Genomic DNA, 19,903 nt, shown 5'->3' on the forward strand with positions numbered 1-19,903 from the left:
ACGTTAATAAAACTGGCTTATCTGTGACACAGTACAAACCACACTCTCTTTACTGTTAAATACTTGTGAATGATGCAACCTACACACTGCATTATCACCGAGTTAACATTTTATCATCTCAAAATTCTTTGGGCCTTTTGATTAGATAACACACACACACACACACAAACACACGCACAAACACACACACGCACACACAAGGTTAAACTCTCCTGAACTGTATTCACTAAGACATTTAGCGCTGCAGCTGCTGATGTGGTCTTTAGAGCAGGGTAAGAAATCAGATCCTTATTGAGGCTCTGGATTGATCCAATCAATTTTTTTACCACAGAAGTAAGTTGATGGTGCAATTCAAGCTCTCTGTGGGGTGTGATGTGCCTTTTCCAGCGCTGTGAACCCACTTGAATACCAGGACAATTCTGTGCATGAGCATAAAACGTTGCACGAACAATGCTGCCTTTTTTTTTTGTATGTGTGAATTAAATTAAATGCTCCACACTTACTTTACATAGCACACCTTAACCCTAAGCCCTTTACAATGCATTTCTATTTGACCAATTCACATCTCTTATGTATATATCTGGTATGCAGCACATTATTCTCAACAATCACACCCTGTTAGGCATGGACAATGCGGGGGTTTACTTTCTAACCAAAGCACTCAGCACACAGAAAAGGAGAGATGGGGATCAAACCACAGATCTTTCGATTGAAAACGAGTATAGTCCATTACAGCATATTCACAGCCTGCTTTACTTCGGCTGGTGCTTTCTGCTCATCCTTTATAATTATCTCAATCAGCCTCTCCCAGCAAAAAAAAAAAAAAACATTTCCATTTTCAGTCTGATACCTAGCTTTTATCCCCAACCGCCCCCCGCCCTCTGCAGCAGGGAGATCAGGCGTGCAACTCTACCCATTGCTGAGTGAGCACTGGGGGGTAGGAATGGAGGCAGAGCACACATCATAATGGCTGTCCAATTATCAGTGGTAAGGGGGGCTGGGGAGCTGGAAGGAGTGAGAGATTATGTGGAGAATGGATCAATACACCAGTTGGTTTCTAATGAGGGAAAGAATCGGTCCAAGTCAAGCAGATGAAAATCCTGCTCTGCCTTAGGTGGTCTTTCTGTAGTGTCAGCGTGATACCAGATAAGTGCTGCGGATTTGTGCAACAGCGCCCCAGCTGGAGAGTGACTGCAGCCATCACAGCAGCTCTGTTGTACTTAACGGGTTACAATGTTTACTGCACTATTCCTGAATCCTCAGCGTTTCTCCCATGCTGTCCTGATCTACCCACATTCCACTTTCTCTGAATATTTCATACATCACTTGGGACAGATTTAGAAGAGGCTAAAGAATAATGGTAGTCTGTCCTTCACCACCCTCTTTTAACCACCCACAGCTGCCAGCGCAGGACAGTAAATCCAACACCTCACCCACTCGTCCTGCCTAGCAGCGCAGCTATGTGCTACTATGCACTAACACTACATTCCCTCTCCTGACATGAAAGGAAGGTACATTAAAAGCCTGAACGGGCAATAGCCTTTACTATTTCTAAAACCGCGAGAGATATAAACACTAACCAATGGTTCAAACTCCATTATCACACTTTTGGTGCTGTTATTCCTCTCTGGTTGCTTCTCTATTTTCTACATCTGCCTTGCTTTCTTTTTCTAAGGAGCCTTGTGTAGGGTGGGGGTGTTATTTATGGCTGCTCTGTGCAAATGGACACACATACACACGCACACATACACACACACACACACACACACACACACACACACACACACACACACACACACACACACACACACACACACACACACCCTTTCACAGGATGAAAGGGCAGTCACACTGCCTGCAAACATGATTTTACAGCCCTTGGTGGAATGAGTGGTGGAGGAGAGAATGAGGACAGAGTACAAAGGGGAAAGCCCTTAAATTTACAGGTCCCAGCAGTCAGAATACAACCATGTACTAGCACACGTTTTTAAAGCTTCTCAGACATAAGACAATTAGCCGTATGAAGGAGGATACGTGTGTGAGAGTTGGTGTGTGCAATTACAACATCCCAAAAGCACAGCTTTTTAAATGTTTTTTTTCTTTCTCATTGCAGTAGAAGACTGTGTGATCCGTTTCAGTATGTCATCAAAGATTGCGCAAAAGTGTGTGCAATCATCTACAGGAGGGCTGCAGCTCCACAGGGTTGGAAGATATTTCAGCAATGTGTACAATTTTACAAAATATGGGACATGGTTATGTAGGACAGTCGGAGAGCTACAAGGTAAAATGTGTTTACATTTACATAATTGAGACCTTCACAAAGAGGGATATGTATAGAATGGATTTGATCTTATGGGACTTTTGATTGAGCCTATCCTAACGTACTAAACATTTTAAATGCTAAATGAATGCTTTAAATAAAGAAAAACATGATAATTATTGATTTAGAGGTAAATTATATGACCATGGCACACCACATTACACCAAAGGAATCCCAGTCCACATCAAAAAGAGCCAAAACCAGAAACAAAACCCAACTTTTGCAAAGCTTATTGCTACCGAAAAGACTTAAAAACCAAAGTGGTGTGGACTCCTATTGTGGAGTCATATTGTTCTCTTCCCAAGAGGCTTTTTTATCTGAAGAACATAGTTTATTCGATCGAGCTTGTTTGTTGTATGGCAGAGATTTGCATCCACAAAAATGGACGTGTCACCAGACGGGCTTCCAGAAGATGTAACAGAGCAGTTTGGATGACAACACATACTGGGAGAGGTGCGGTGCTGCCCAGTAAAAACATCAATAAACAGCTACTGTCTTACACCCCCACATTACAACAATAAGCACTGCAACTAATGCTTATTCTCAGTTTCTATATAAAGTTTAAAAAGGCTGCTCTTAATTTTCCGGAGCCTGAAACGATGGATTTATTATTCTAATTTCAAGATTTTAATTATCTACAGCATATTATCATACCAGCTGTAAGTTAATTCTCTGGCAAATCACAAACTGATTCCGCACAAATGATATAAACAATGAAAAAAAAAAAAAAAAACAGGGTGTAAAAGAAAGAAACCAAACAGCTTCAGACAAGCCGTCTCTTCTATTACCAGAAGCAGAGCAGTAAAGACAAGTGTGGCAATGTAATTAAGTGTAAATGTGTTAAACTGACAATGAATGGCACATCAACTCTGCGTCCACCCAATCATTAATGTAGACTGGTGTGTATTTTCCAGTTTTTACAAGGTAAAAGTTAAATTTATTACATTAAGAGGATATAGCAGCTCTGGGAAACCGTTCATAAGTCCTAGAAAGCAGCAGGGGGTGAGTGTAATGGAGCAGAGGCTGGCCCGATCCAGTTCTCTTGTTCCAATATCAAAATGTGCTGAATAAATATCACTGACCAGTAGCACTGTTCAGTATATATATATGTAACCACTTTGGTGGGAGGTTAATGGCGTAATGAGAGCTCGCATCTGTGTCTGTGGTTATTCCTGTGGTGGATGCTGCCTCTAGTGGGACAAATGCAATCTGTCAAGGAGGAGTTGATGTTAGGGTTCCGTCTGCCCTCTGCTGGTAAGAGGTGATGTTGCATCAATTCTACATATTTTCACACAGAACACAGTCAATTCTGGTGAATAGAGTACAAAAAAAATACAGTTGTATGGGATGTTCATGTTCTTGAAGCAGACCAAGCACTAAGTATTTCTTAGATTTACATGAGATTGTTGGCTGCTGGTGTTATTGATTAGATATTCCAACACAATTCTGTCTATAAATTTAAGTCAGATGATCTGATTTTGTTCACTGTAAACTCAGAATCAGAATCATCTTTATTGGCCAGGTTCAAACATTGTCCAACAAGGAATTTGACTCTGGTTGTTTCGCTCTTTAGGCAGTAAATAAAAAAAACTGACACTTTACATAAGCTCAAGTTCAATTCATGAGACTTTAGAGGAGGCTGAAGATTACACTGGTTAACAAACACAAATATAGGAAAAGTTGTTGCATTTTCTTCAGAATTTTAGTCATCATTTTAATTTTAGTTCCTAAAAGATCACAAAAACAATTGTAATGTAACTGTGAAAAAAAATAATTTTGCTATGTTGCCTTGTATTCTGCACGACAGGTGCACTTCAAGCATAAACTGGGCCTCAGGTGAGTGACTCCTTCCTCCTTTTTGTGTGCAGCAAAGTTATTTATTCATGTGATATCTGGGTCACAATGATATTTGTTTCCAAAACCGTTAAAAGGGATTGTTATTTGGCCTGAATTATGGCTTTTTAGTAAGACATCTGATCTGGTGTGAAATTAAAGTTTAGTGCGGAACTTTTTTTTCTTTTTATATTAAGTTCAATATTTACAACATGCTTTAAAAGTAAGTGGATAATCATTTTAAATAACCACGATTTCAGTCTCGATCAAAATAATTGTGATCATGGTATTTATTTTATAATTAAGCAGCCTAAATATAAGTTTATTAAAAAAACAATAATACAACAATAATAATTTTGAATAGGATCGTTCCTGACCTGTTCTCCGAACTGCTCCTGAGACAGACAGTCAGTCACGTTGATGCAACCCAGCAGGCAGCCAGAGGGATAGGCTTTAGGGAATCTGGGCTCTGCAGAGATGAGAAAAAAAAACAACCAGTGACTCATGAACACATCAAACTACTGGAATCATTAACACTTAACCTGAATTCTGCAACTAGACACGACCCAGCTCTCCATGAATATCATGGTCATCAATTAAAACAACTAATAATACTGTTCCCAGTCAATGCTATTCTACACCTTTCATGTTCTTTCATCCTTTATTGTATCACCATTCATTACGTGGTTGCAGATCATATTTCACTTTTGAGTACCCCGAAGAACATTGGTGGAACAAGGACTCTGATTAACCTTAAAAGTACTAAATTAAAAAAAAATGTATGAACTAGTCCATTAGGTATAAAAGTCCTTACTGAAACGAAAGTAATAACAGCAAAATATATTGAAAGTACTGAAGAGGGAGTTTAGTTGTTCATTTTTCAGATGTCATGCACACTAATCAATAACATCTGATTAATATGTGCCAGGTTACTACTGTAGTTGATTGAATTGAAGTGAATAATGATTAATCTTGATAAAAGGAAAATAAGATGTAGCAGTACAGTGAGAATAAATAGTTAAAAAAAACAGTTAAACTGTTGGAAAGTAGGATGTGTAGCAGAGAGAGACACATTTGAGCGTCGCCATGAGCTCAGCTGTTGACTTGTGTTTGCCGCATCAAAACTAAAAAGTTTATTATATCAAAAGCAGCACTGACAAGTAAAGGTGACCTTTCTCAGAATACAACATGCACAGCAAATTACAGCCAACAGTTAAACATCTGGGGCGCATAGATCCTCCTTCACAATAACACGTCTAGAACAACATCTGTTAACGAGTACAACAGTCCTTCCTGTTTTTAAGTCTTGCTGCTCAGTTTGAAGTCTCTATCCTCTAGTCTAGTCTGAAAACTGGGTAAAGAGACACTGGAGTCCAGATTACGTTCCAGTTGTCAAGACTTGGTCAAACACGTAGTAATTAACTCTTGAAAGTCCGGCTTTGACTTCAGCATCACTCAAAACTTCTCCATGACAACTGAGAGAAGAAATGGTTTCAACTTTCACCTCCTCTTTTCTTTTTAATTTTATTCTATTGTTCAATCCATCCTCTTTAACCTGTCTGGGAAAAAAAAACAACAACTTCTTCCACGTGAAAACACTAAAGTCTCCTCAGTAGCATACCATCACAACTGGTTTAGAAAAACTAATTAAAGCTTGATCATGTGGAGAAAAAGCCACATGCTAACGTGATCCAGAAATGCCGGTGTATTCTGTGGGCTAGAGCTAATTTAAAATGGACTGCAAAGTGTAAAGGAAACGCTTTTTGTGCATTTCCACGTCTCCGGCAGCGCTGGATGTGACATAGCCAGTCAATCTAAAGTCATCATAATCTAGTATCCAGATGTTTTGGGTCGCTTTAATACGATGTACTTGTGCTGTAACACTACTTAATCATTAGGAATTACTGCATTACATAAGGGTTTTACCTCTGAATAATCATGCTGCCTTCATCATCTGACTATTCTTTTACAGATTTTCCTGTTCGTGCTGTTGAAGAGAAGTCTCACAGGACCAGAGCCCTACAGAGAGGAAACTAGGAGAGTTAATTCAGAGTTTCTCTTTTCTCTTGCAAAAAAGTGTAATGAAAACCCGACTGTCATCAGTTTATTAGCAACCAGTTCAAAAGCCTGCATCTGTGATGGCGAGGGTCCATTTAGTGCCTTTGGAAAAGGAAATGTGAATGCTGAAAGGTTTTTACAGGTTTTGGAGCAACATATGCTCCCATCCAGACAGAAGGCTTTCCATATTTCAGCAAGACAATGCCAAACAGCATGCTGCATCCATCACAAAAGCTTCTTAGCAGGAGACTGAGAAGAAACCATGGGTGCTGAACTGGCTTGTCTGCAGTTCAGACCTTTCATCACTTATTTGAAGGCAAATATAGCACAAAGACCCAGTCCTGTTGCACTGCCGAAATCCTCCATAAGACAAAAAAGGGGGAACATTGATCTCCAAAAGCTCCATCAACTGGACTCCTCTGTTCCTAAACATATATCTATCTACTTTTGCTTTAAGAAGAGAGACGGGTACTCGGAGATAAACATCATCCGACACATCTTTTGAAAAAAACTGTCATGTTTGTTCTATTGTGAAAAAAAAAATGTAATTAGGGCATTTGCAAATAACTGCATTGTTCTTATTTATATTTTACAGTTAGGGGTGTCAAATAAGCACATTAATTGCCATTTTTGGGGAAAATCATTGAAAAGGTTGTTTTCCAGCAAATGTATGCTTTTATGATGCAAAACAATCTTTTTAACACATTTCAGTCTGGATTTTGGCCACGCCACAGCACTGAGACTGTACTCAAAGTCTTAAATGATATTCATTTGAATAATGATGCAGGCAAATCCTCTGTTCTGGTATTACTGGATCTCTGCTGCATTTGACACAGTTGATCATAACATTCTTCTTAGCAGATTGGAAAAGTGGGTGGGACTTACCGGCACTGTGCTTCAATGGTTCAAATCTTACTTGCAAGATAGGGCCTTTTTTGTGTCAATTGGAAACCATGAGTCTGAGAGAACCAAGATCACATGTGGGGTTCCTCAAGGGTCCATTCTCGGACCGCTTTTATATGTTACCCCTAGCTCAGATTATGGAAAATCACAACATTTCCTACCATACTTATGCCGATGACACACAACTCTATATTTCAGTGTCATCACGTGACTACAGTCCCCTACTCTCATTAAGTAACTGTATTCAACAAATCAAGAAGAATCTTCTCCAGCTAAATGCAGAAAGAACAGAGGTGATCATTTTTGGCCCTAAAAATGAAAGGGAAAAGATCAGCGCTCACCTTGGCTCCATGTCATTGACAGCTAAAAATCAAGCCAGAAATCTTGGTGTAATTATTGACTCAGACCTGAACTTCAACAGCCATCTAAAGTTTATCACTAAATCTGCCTATTGCCACCTGAAAAACATTAGTAGAATTAAGGAGTTTCTTTCTAAACAAGAAATGGAAAAACGTATTCATGCATCCATTTTCAGTAGGTTGGATTATTGCAATGGCATCTTTACAGGCCTTAATGGCGCTTTTGCATTAGTATCACCTTAGCTCGGTTCTACCCGTTTTGCGCTTTCGCACTAGGGCTTAGACGGGTAAAGCCGCTCCAAGTCGATACTTTTTTCTGTAACCATTTCAGCCAGGTTCTTTGCGGGCTGAGCAGGGACTATTTCTGACGTCACCACCTCCTCGCCACCGATTGGTCGGGGGGCGGGGCCGTCATCACCCTCCACGCCTCTGATTGGTCGGGGGGCGGGGCCGTCAGACGTTTGAATCAGGAAGCGAGAGTCAGCGCGAGGGGACTCGCGGCTCGCGGCGATTTTATTATAAAGCGCAAAACGTCTGTTTGGTGATCCAACTCTGAGGTGCAGATGTTCATAAACCTGGTGGCTGTTGAGAAAAAATTAAAAAAGCGATGTAGACGGGCTGTTTTTTTCTCAGCCGCTCCCGGCTCCAGCTGATTTCTCATCTGCGCCGACATGAACAAAGCGGTTGCGCAATCGAGTACGCCACAGCAGCTTCACTCAACCTGCCCACTTCTCCCATGGCAGTGCGAAAACACACGTGTAAAGCCGCGCCGAGCTGAGCCGATACTAGTGGAAAAGTGCCATAAGAAATCAGGCAGCTGCAGCTGATCCAGAACGCTGCCGCCAGAGTCCTTACAAACACCAGGAAACTGGACCATATTACACCGGTCATGAAATTGCTACACTGGCTTCCAGAGAGTCAAAGGATATAGTTTAAAATCTTACTGCTGGTCTACAAAGCACTGAATGGTCTTGGACCAAAATACATGGTTGATCTGTTAGTTCCTATGAAGCTCCCAGACTCCTGAGGTTCATCTGGATCTGGTTTGTTGTGTTTCCCAAGAACAAGAACCAAGCAAGGTGAGGCAGCGTTCAGTTATTCTGCTCCTCACCGGTAGAACAAACTTCCTGTAGACCTGAGGTCTGCTCCAACTGTCAGCTCCTTTAAGGCAAGGCAAGTTTATTTGTTGTGGTGCATTAGTTGTGGTCTACTGCAACATGTTTAATATCCCATCCCGCTTTAAAATCCTATCTTGCACAAGGAAGTGTCTGGCAACAGGTCCGCTTTGGTGTGAATATCTGAAAAGTGGTGTAAGTGAGCCTGATCGTCCATGTACACAGTGTAATTAACCCACACAGAGACACATTTTTCTGATGTTTATTTGAAACCAAATCTGACCATTTACACTGGAAAAGTTACCCCTGGTTGATCGGTCTCACCGTACCACTCAACCAAAACCTAAACCGGGTGAGCGACCAAGAGCCATAGTGTGCAGGCTCCACTACTACAATGACTGTGTCGACATTTTACATCGTGCAAAAGAGCCTCAGGCAATCAAATTCGGGGGCAAATTGATATCGATCTTCCCGGATTATACTGCGAAGGTGGTCCGTGCTCGCGCTGCCTTCAACGGTGTCAGGCGTGTTCTCCTGGTCATTGAAGGAGTCAGGTATGGACTCAGGTATGCACCCGGCGAAGCTACGCATTACTAATGGGGGTGCAGAGAAGAACTTTACCTCTCCGGAGGAGGCGATGCTTTACGGAGTCAGGTATGGACTCAGGTATGCACCCGGCGAAGCTACGCATTACTAATGGGGGTGCAGAGAAGAACTTTACCTCTCCGGAGGAGGCGATGCTTTACGTCAAGACTTTGATCGCAGGGTGAGCCGCGCTTCATTTGCTGAACTCCCAATGTAGGTTGCTTTTTATAGGTTTTTTCAATATTGCACATATTTTATTTCTTTTTTGAAATTGGTGGGAGTCACTTCTCGCTTTGTTCTTCTGCCATTGGTTACTCTGTTTCTGAGTTGTTCCTATTGTTCCAATGACATATCATTGTAGCGGTAGTGAAGTAAAGGATGAAGAGCCATCCATTGATCAAAGAGCTCCAACGGAAAACATCTCTGCACCAAGGCAAGAGTCCAACCTGCAACTTGATGTCCTTGATGAGTTTTCCTGACCCAGAGGAGTACATTCAAGTCAGGTACAGTGAATTATATCTTGAACAACCACAAGCTTCACTGCCAGAAGGCTCTGACGAACAATCAACACAGATCAAGCGCAAAAAGAAAAAGAAGAGGAGAACATCAGAACTCACAGCTCCAAGCTCAGAAAATAATCAGATGGATGACAAGGAATTGTTGGCCTCTGCAGCTTCTGTAACTCCTCACTCAGAGGATTTACAGTTAGAAATTGACTCCAAGGCCTGTGGTCCCTCTGTGACTCCTCGCACAGAGAGTGTACTTTCAGAAAAGAGTGCCCAAGACTGTTGTCCAACTATGACTACCCACTCTGGAAATATAAAGAATGAATATACACAATCCCAAACTGATGCAACGATGTCCTCAAAAGACATTGAAAGGGAGCGGAAACACTTTCAGGCCCGTGTTCCTCACAAGAATCACCATGAAGGAGATGTGAGGAGGGAGTGCATGCCCTCGCAATCATCTGAAACCCCCAAGTTAGAAAAAACCCAAAGGGATTTGAGTACCCAGGAATCTGCAAGGGGCCCAAAACACCAAGCTAAAAACAAGCAGATGAACAACATGACTGGACAATTAGACGACATGAAGAACAAGCTGTGGAAGAAGAACGTGTCACTTACACAAGAAAAAGAGAGGAGAATTGCTGCAGAAGATGAATGTGAAAGGAACTGGAAAAAGCTGTCAGAGGTGGAACTGACTTTAGAGGATGAATGCCGGCACAGAGTAGCTTTTGAAAACGAGGTTCGCCAATGCAAAGACACAATTGAGCATTTGCAGGCTTCCAAAGCACTTCAACAAGAGGCTGAGTCCAGACACGCAGACAGCCATAAGCTGGCCCTCACTGAGCTGGAAAACTTAAAAAAACAGCTCAAAGAAAAGGCCAGTGCTAATCTTGAATTGGTCAATAAACTTAAAGCACAGGAAGAGATGACAGAAGGTATTGAGTGGAAGGTGGCAGAGCTCGGTGTGAAGCTCAAGTCTGCCTTGGTGAGTGAAAAAATCAAGCCTGATGGAAGTACACGTGCACCTGAGTCTTCTGCAAAAGACAATGTTCAAAAATAGATAAGTGCTTCAAAGACAACACTTTCCACTCAAACTGAGGATTTGCAACTGAAAAGATCTCTGCACCAAGGCAAGAATCCAACCTGCAACTCGATGTCCTTGATGAGTTTCCTGACCCAGAGGAGAACATTCAAGTCAGGTACAGAGAATTATATCTTGAACAAGCACAAGCTTCACTGCCAGAAGGCTCTGAGGAACAATCAACACAGATCCAGCACAAAAAGAAAAAGAAGAAGAGGACATCAGAACTCACAGCGAACCTCAATTGTGGGGTCATGGAAGAACGCCCTCGACTGCAGGAGAGTAATCCAAAAGAAGACTTGATTACTCCAGTTGAGTCCACTGAAATCGTGTCAGTGTCAGAACCAGAAGTGATTTCTGAACTGGTGGAGATCAACAAAACAGAGTCAGTCTCCATAGTAAAAGAGATCTTTGAGAAACAAAGAGAAAAGAGCAAACATCAGGAGAAGAAGATATCAGAACTCTCAGAGAATATCAACCAATGTGAAGTCCTGGAAGACGTTACTCAATCCGAGGAAGTAATTTCCAGAAAACTAAAAAAAAACCTAAAAAAAACAAAATAGAAAGAAACATTAGTCTCACCACCAAATGGGATTTCTGAGTCAGTAAAGATCAACAAAACAGAATCATTATCCAAACAACAAAACAAGAACATTGACAATGCAATCTCCGATCATAACCAATGTGAGGACGTTGAAGAATATAATCAACTTCAGGAGATCATCAAAAAGGAACTCATTATTCCAGATGAGGTGGCTCTACAAATGGAGATCCCAAACCTAGAAGATGTCATCACTTCAAGTAACTCCGTAATATTGCAAAAGATTAGGAAAATCCTCTCGTAGAGTGATGCAGAAAAACTAGTTCATGCGTTTGTATCTTCTAGACTAGATTACTGTAATGTGTTATTACCAGGATGTCCAAGTAATTTGCTGAATAGGCTCCAGCTCATCCAAAATGCAGCAACGCGAGTGCTGACAAGAATCAGCAGGAGAGACCACGTCTCTCCAGTGTTAGCGTCGCTCCATTGGCTACCCGTAAAATTCAGAATCCAATTTAAAATTGTATTACTCACGTATAAAGCCCAAAACGGCTTAGCTCCGCATTATTTGCAAGACCTGATAGCGCCTTATGTTCCTGGCAGAGCTCTCCGCTCTCAGAGTGCAGGTTTACTCGTAGTTCCTAGAAGATCCAAATGTAGATTTGGAGGGCGGGCCTTCTGCTATCAGGCACCGTTACTATGGAACCAACTTCCAATCTGGGTTAAGGAGGCTGACACCACCTCCACCTTTATAACCAAACTTAAAACCTTTCTGTTCAGTAAAGCCTATAGTTATAGTTAGTGTTTAGTAAACCTCTAGTTGGTGTTAGTAAATCTCTAGTTAGTGTAAACTCTAGTGTGTTAGTCAGTAGTCATAGCTGCAGCTATAGAACAAGACTATAATAGTTAGTCTCAAACATAGCTTCGTGGTAGATATGCTGCTATAGGCCTCTGCTGCAGGGGGGCACCAACATGATCCACTGGGCGGTGCCTCTCACCCTTCTTCTCCTCTCCTCTTCCCTTCCTCTCTTCTCTTTCTCCATTTTTATTTATTATAAGTATCTCAAAGCCATCATTTTTGTCCATCGTGCCTGTAGTTTCTTGTGCCCCCTTTTTTCTCTTTTGTGCATGTTTGCAGGCCGGAGCTTCGGGAGCTGCGTGCTGGCCTGCGGCCCCCATAACCCCCCCACCCCCCCGGTCATCCCACTGCTGCTTCCACCTGCCTGCGACCCCCCCCCCCCCCTCCGGTCATCCCGCTGCTGCTTCGACATGCATGCGTGGATGTCTGCTGTGTGCTGCTGATGTCCTGGCCTGAATTTGAATCACATTTGCAGGACGACCTTGAAAATAACAGAGTTTTCTTGTTATACACAAAGCTCTCCCCTGCAAAGATGTTTGGTTTTGGTACTTTTTTTTTTATTAAAATACATTGAAGATCATATGTTGCGGTTTGGACACCATGGAATTATCCTTGAAACAATAACACGATAACAAGAAAAATGGATATGTGACCGAGAAAAGGCATATAATCTAATTCCAGAAAAATATCAACTGATGGAGCTGTAAAAGATGTGCATCGAGTGTTTTACTGGACAAACATTATGATTGGCCCTGGTGTGTCTTTATGCGTGAATAGAACATTAACTCTCACGATTCTGTTAGTTCAGAGCCTTAAAAAGCCAGCATTAACATCATATTCTGCAGTTTTATGTAAAATAAAAGGCATCCAGATTGAGAGTATGATTAAAATTGTTGAATAACATGCATGTTGTTTTCATAGCATGATCATACATGGGTAAGTGGCACAGTACAAATTCTATAATTATATAACATCCTTGAGTTGTCCGATAAAGAAAATCCTTGTTTTTACTTAACAGACTTCTTAATGTAGTCAACTTTTTTACCACTCATCCGGGAATTGCAAAACAATTGGCTTCTAGTCACAGATACGTAAAATGTTCCCTACTTTTTTTGAGGAGTAAAATTGACTAGAAGCAGTTTAATTAACCGTCATTTATAAACAATAACCAGATCCAGAAATTTAAAGACGCATATATAAAAGTTTATAAAACAGGGCTGAGCGTTTTTGTGGCAAAGAGTGCCACAAAGCTTAGTGCACTGGAGTTGTAGTCCAAGTTCACAAGTTCACTTGGTGCCAGTTTAGGAGCTCTCATTTTCATTTTCAGCCATTCTTTATGTTTAAGCATTAAAATGACTTTGTTAAGTTTGGGAATCTACAAGGTTCTATGACATACTGTATGTGCCACATTAAAAACTGCCTTGAGGTTGACAGTCTGTTTATGCATTCACAAGAGATTTTGCATGCATTTGCTCAAATTATGAGAGGTAATAACGGATTACTTTTATATTGCACTCTTCTGGACACTCAAAGTGCTCATACAATGGTTCCATTATTCATTCACTCCTCATTCATACGTGGTGGTAAACTACATGTGTAGCCACAGCTGCCCTGGGGCAGACTGACGGAAACGTGGCAGCCAATCCCCGCCTAACGGCCTCGCCAACCACCACCGTAACATTCATACACCAGCGATGCCCTCACCGGAGGCAAGGAGGGTGAAGGTGACAAGGGACAGATGACTTTCCAATACTTACTTTACAGAAATAATCCATGCACTGTTTAGTAGATGAAATTTCATATGTTAATAAAATGTTTGTGACATGTTGGACGTAACATCACTGAGATACTGTACAACAGTTTTTTTTCATCATACTTATACAGCTATGTTCTGGTTTTCAATTGCACGGGAAGCAAATCTTTTGAATTTGGCATTAAAGCTTTGTGCTGCTTTCTCCAGAGGAATGAATACTGTGTGGTATGAAATTCAGCGGAGGGACAGTTGGGGAAGTTGGATAATTATCCTCTGATCACAGAATCCTGCAAATCTCAATGGCTCCCTGAATGACATATTTTCAGACTCAGGCTTCCTAAACTTAGTTGATGGGATTGTGTTATGTCAGAATTTTGATTTGGTAGTCTTAACACCAAAATATATGCTCTCAATCACATAAAAAGAAATGTTACATGACACATGACAACAATTTATACCAAGGCAAACGTGCTAAACATATGGGTGTTAACTAGTTATAATCTGTTAGTTCCCTATTGGCACTTTTGCACTAGGACTTACTCGGCCCGACTCGGCTCGTCACGCCTCTACCCGTTTGTTTTTCCACAGCCAGGGTAGAAGTGTGCAGGTTGGGGTGAAGCTGCTGTGACATACTCGATTGCGCAACCGCTTTGTTCATGTCGGCGCTGATCAGAAATCAGCTGGAGCCGCGAGCGGCTGAGAGTAAAACAGCCCGTCTACATCTCTTTTTTAATTCTCTCCTCAGCCACCAGGTTTATGAACATCTGCACCTCAGAGTTGGATCACCAAACAGACGTTTTGCGCTTTATAATAAAATCGCCGCGAGCCGCGGGTCGCTCTCGCTCTGACTCCCGCTTCCTGATTCAAACGTCTGACGGCCCGCCCCCCGACCAATCACTGGCGCAGAGGGTGGTGACGTCGGAAATAGTCCCTGCTCAGCCCCGTATAGAACCTCGCTGAAATGGTTACAGAAAAAAGTATCGGCTTGGAGCGGCTCTACCCGTCTCAGCCCTAGTGCAAAAGGGCAAAACGGGTAGAACCGAGCCGAGGTGGTACTAGTGCAAAAGGGGCATATGAAGCTCCCAGACCCCTGAGATTAATCTGGATCTGGTTTGTTGTGTTTCCCAAGAACAAGAACCAAGCAAGGTGAGGCAGCGTTCAGTTATTCTGCTCCTCACCTGTGGAACAAACCTCCTGTAGACCTGAGGTCTGCTCCAACTGTAGATCCTTCAAATCAGGCCTAAAAACATTACTGTTTACTGAAGCGTACTCCTAAATTAAATACTTACCTGTTGTACTCTACTGCCATTACTTTTTAACAACTTGTGCTTTTTATTATGTTACCTCTTTTCTTGTTATTTTATTTCATTGTATGTGTTATTTACAATTTAATTGTGCCTTGCTGCTTTTAATGTTGATGTAAAGCCCTTTGAATTACCTTGTGTTGAATTGTGCTATTCAAATAAACTTGCCTTGCCTTAATTAATTACAGGCATATTTAGCGCGTTATGTTTTTTAATCGCTTAATCTATTTTTTAATCTCTCTTTTCTGTTTGCGAGTTGCCTTTATTAAGAAATCTGTGCGGTGGGCTTCTTGCGCTTGAGTTGTGGGTGGAAAACAATGGCCAGTCACACCTGGAAATGGACATTGACTGGTTGTTTCTGTGAGAGGGCGTTTTTAGCTACGCTGGTAGACTCCCATAGTAGATGGACAGGCATGGGGGGGGCGGTGAGTAGCGGAGAAGAGAAAATGGAGGATCATGTGAAAGTTGTTGGTCCAGTGAATGGTGAATTCACATTTCTAAAACTCCCCGACGGCACAATTGATAAAAGGTAGAGTGATATGTCTTTGTGGAAAGGACTTTGCTCACCACAGAAGCAGCTCAAGTTTAGCCACATAAGCGTAAAGCACCCGGTCGCGAGCGCAGCCACAGCTAACGTTAGCAGCAACGATGTTGCCACAGCAACGCTCTTCCCCAAACTAAACTCGAGGAGAGCAGCCCTCGCATGAGCACGTCTGCGACAGAGAGGCTGGCAAATGTTCTTGCCAAGTGGATGTAACTAGGACTGCATCTGTTCAAGTTTGTTACAAAAAAAAAAGACTTTATGAAGCCACTTTTTTTGTTACATATCAATCTTTTGATCTGCCACAATAATGCAATGAATTTAAAGGAAAACACCTCAAATTGAGGACTTTTCTCAGCAATTTTTAGGTGAGATTAAAAAAGAAATTAATTAGATTAACTAATTACAAATCTTAATAATTACTCGCTCAATTTTTTTTAATCGCTTGACAGCACTATTTACAGTGTTATAATTTCTTTTGGAACTGGCGATAAAACGAAGTGGAATAAAAGTGCAAAATGTGGCTCTGAAGTGTAAAAGTAGGACAAGTTCAGTGCAAGTACTTCAAAGTTGCTCTGAAGCAGAGTTCTTGAATAAATTTACTGAAGTTTGCTGTACTACCTGCAGGTTGACGCATACATTAAAAACACGTCTCTGCTCAGAACTAAGCTAAATGAGCCATAATCCTTTCTAGAGCTTGCACACCTCTCCGGTAGATCTTCCGGTACATGGATTCCACCTCGGCGATCTCCTGAGGCGTGGGATTCTTGGCGGCTGCTGCAATCCAGAGTCGACCCCGGTGTGACGTGTACCAGGTCCGTCCTTCTACCCTGCGCACACGTAGACAAACTGAACATCTGCCTTCGCTTCCTCAGTCGACTCAGAAAACATCAGCTGCTCCATCCATCTTAAACATTTATTCAGTTGTGTTACCTCTTGATGCCTCTGACCAGCAGCGAAGCCCATGGCTGATGCATGCTGAGGCACCAGCCTCCATCAGACATCTCCTGCAACTCTTTGTCTTGGAGCCGCAACTTGTGACGTTCCTCTCCTCCCTTGTTCTCTGACGGACGTTTTTCCTGCCCCTCGGGTCTTCTGTGCTTCTCACTGCCTCCAGCATCCACCCACTAAGAAGAAAAAAAAGGTGTATTCATTGTGATAAAACCACCTTGTCAGCTTTAAAGTTGAGAGTAACTTTCAAAAAAATTTCCTGATCTGCCAGTTCATTTTCTTAAAAAGGTACAGATGACCTCCAGCGTAAGTAGAGATTCTTGAGCAATACTGAAAATGTACCACATGGTGGCACCGTTGCTTCACCCAGTGAAAGATGACTTGCCTCTGGTGCAGACTGCATGATGTTTGGGTTCACCAGATCTCTGAGGTCCTGTTTTCCACCTTTTCTTCCAGAAAATCCAGGCGATTGTGAAGTTGACTCACTGTTCATGGCTTTGAGGGTCTCATCCAACCTGCAAGTTATTGCAAAGAATAAGAGGGTGCAGCTATTTCACACACCCACTGATATGAAAATGCGTTTTCTGCTTTAATTCAAGTGTTGTTAGATGATCTTACTTGTTGTAATACGCGTCCAGATTGCTTCCTTCATCAATCACTTGTCTGCCTGCGAAGTCCAGAGTGATCTTCCTGTCCAGACGTGAAGCATGGCGAAGTTCTCTCAGCTCGTCCTCCTTTTTCCTCAGCTTCTCTCTCTCACCAGGGGACAGCCACTGGTTGGACTCAGTAGCAAAGTAATCTGACTCGTCATCCAGAACCTGCGTTCTCCTCACGCTGAAGTTCAGGAGGGTATTTATCAAAAAAGTTAACGATTAGTGGAAGAAAACAATAACTGTCATTTTCAGTTCAGACGAATACATCAAGTCTTGATACCTGTTCCTGTCATATTCCAGCAGTTTGTCTTTGTGCTGGACTGCTTTCTCCAACCCGGCCTTGATCTTGGCCTCCTGGTGTGGGAGAAGCTCTTTTTCTCCGTGCTCTGTTGAAATAAAGACAAACTTAGAGCACAGAAGCATCAGTATTTCACATTTCTTTCACATATCCCAGAGTAGGTTTGACGCTTGCCTCCCATAAGCTTCTTCCTGAGTTTTTGGCTTTTGTTGGAATCTCGCTGCAAAATCTCCTGCTCCTCTCTAGTGCAAACCTAAATCAGGAAAGAAGACAAATGTGTGTGAAGGACACTAAACTGGAAAATAATATTAACAGCAAAAGCAGAGAGAAATAAACTTTTGTACCAGGCTTCCACAGAAGAGACAGGGCCCTGAACCCTCCTGCTCGCACACAATCCGGCCACAGCTGATGCAGTTGCTGATAAGTTTGTGCTTTTGGGCAAGGCATTCACATGGATGTCGACCTGGGAGTAAAACAGCCAGCCTGTCCTGGCCCTCTTGAGCAAAGAGATTAATGAACTTTGATTTCTTCTGTGTTGAGGATGTGCTATTGTTTTCCTGGACCTAAGATTGTAGTAAACGAAGAAAAATGAACATTTCGTAAAAAAGAAGCACAAGAATAGAATGGTAAATGAATATTTGACAGTAACATCGAGTCAGACAACTCAAATGGAAAAAGTGCACTTGTTTTCATTTTAATACATTTGAGAAAAAGATGTTGCTCTACAGAGTTACTGTCTGTATATAGCAAACATCCCTCCGGGACAACTGTAGTAATCTGTGCTGGGACAACAACTGTCCACCTCATTAAAGGGAAACAAAAGTCTGTTACTGCTACAATTTTGAAAGTTTCTTTAAGTTAAAGTGTAATGAAAGTGGTTCTTGAGGTCTAAACCTCGAGACGAAACGCACAGACCTGTCTCGATTGTAAAACACAAGTTTATTAAAAGGGCACATAATAAGAGATGTCCTGTTCTGGGCATGAACGCATTTATTTATGCATCTCAATAGACCACCGGCGGGGGAAAAACAAAAAGAAAAAAAAAGAAAAAGAGAGAGAGAGATAAAACCACCCAGACACTGTTTGCAGCTGCATGGGTCTGAAAATACCACGTGCACTAAAATGCTGCAATTTTCAGGGTAGAAACACCCAACTTCCTCATCTTTTATTGATTTGATTTGATTTGATTTATTCACACACTCACACATGTGAATTGGTCTCCTGGAGAAGCTATCAGAAGCTTATGGTAGGAGCCAATGAACATAAATACAGTAGACAGGAATACATACATGCACTTGCACTTAATACACACAAAACAAAACAACATGTGCATTATACTAGACTACCACTTACATACAACATATCACATTACAAACACTTAACATGAAACATTTTGTGATCCCGGAGTGTACATTTATATATATATGAGCTTAACAATTGATTCTTTAACTGCTGTTTGAATATGGAGATGGACTGTGACTTTTTAAGGCTATCATTCAACTCATTCCAAATCTGTGCTCCCCGACACAGCACTCATACTCGTTCCCACAAGTTTAAGTTTTTTCCCTATAATAAGGTGTTTATGTCTAGTTTTGTGGGTGTGCTGGGGAACGGAGATTGAGATGAGTTGAGTTAATCTGGGATTCAAACCTGAGGCCACCTGATATATTGTACATGCATTATGGAAGTAGTTATATTCTTTGAGGCGAAGAATACCATATTGGGCAAACAGATGGCGAGTAGGGGAATTAAATTCAGTCCAGGAGATGGCAGGGATAATTTTTTTCTGTAAAACTTCTATTTTTTTTTAGATGACTGGGGTAAGTATTACACCAAATAATATTGCAGTAATTTAAATGAGGTTCAAACAAGGTTTTATAAAGAGTGAGAAGGGCAGAGCGTGGAAGCAGGTGTCTCAGTTTGAAAAACAGACCGACATATTTAGATAGTTTTTTCACAAGGTGATCTACATGACATTTAAAATTTAGACAGTCATCAATGAGGACCCCAAGGAACTTTGTAGAGTTTACACTCTTTATTTCTTCAACATTTATTACGATCTGAAAGGTCAAATTTTCCATATTTATTTGTTTTTTATTGAAACAAAATAATATATAATTTGTTTTCTTAATATTAAGAGAGTTTATTTACTTTAAACCAAATGTCCACTTTAGAGAGCTCATTATTAAGGAGGTCTTGGAGTTCATGAATGATTTTATGTGATATAAAAAGGTTTGTATCAT

The 19,903-nt window shown here is 41.4% G+C and overlaps 1 protein-coding gene across 1 annotated transcript in view; it reads right to left on the reverse strand.

Annotated features, from left to right (window-relative positions):
• trip4 (thyroid hormone receptor interactor 4) overlaps positions 1 to 19,903 on the reverse strand; it is a 125,049-nt gene that overhangs the window by 100,049 nt on the left and 5,097 nt on the right. The window contains exons 4-11 of the mRNA XM_061739529.1: positions 18,005 to 18,223; positions 17,835 to 17,913; positions 17,643 to 17,748; positions 17,328 to 17,543; positions 17,095 to 17,224; positions 16,692 to 16,885; positions 16,464 to 16,588; positions 4,531 to 4,622 (exon numbers count right to left, since the gene is read on the reverse strand). Coding sequence (XP_061595513.1) covers positions 4,531 to 4,622; positions 16,464 to 16,588; positions 16,692 to 16,885; positions 17,095 to 17,224; positions 17,328 to 17,543; positions 17,643 to 17,748; positions 17,835 to 17,913; positions 18,005 to 18,223 — 1,161 coding nt within the window. The remainder of the gene's footprint in view (positions 1 to 4,530; positions 4,623 to 16,463; positions 16,589 to 16,691; positions 16,886 to 17,094; positions 17,225 to 17,327; positions 17,544 to 17,642; positions 17,749 to 17,834; positions 17,914 to 18,004; positions 18,224 to 19,903) is intronic.

The sequence above is a fragment of the Cololabis saira genome, chromosome 2 (assembly GCF_033807715.1).
Source record: "Cololabis saira isolate AMF1-May2022 chromosome 2, fColSai1.1, whole genome shotgun sequence".
In the NCBI taxonomy this organism is placed as follows: Eukaryota; Metazoa; Chordata; class Actinopteri; order Beloniformes; family Belonidae; genus Cololabis; species Cololabis saira.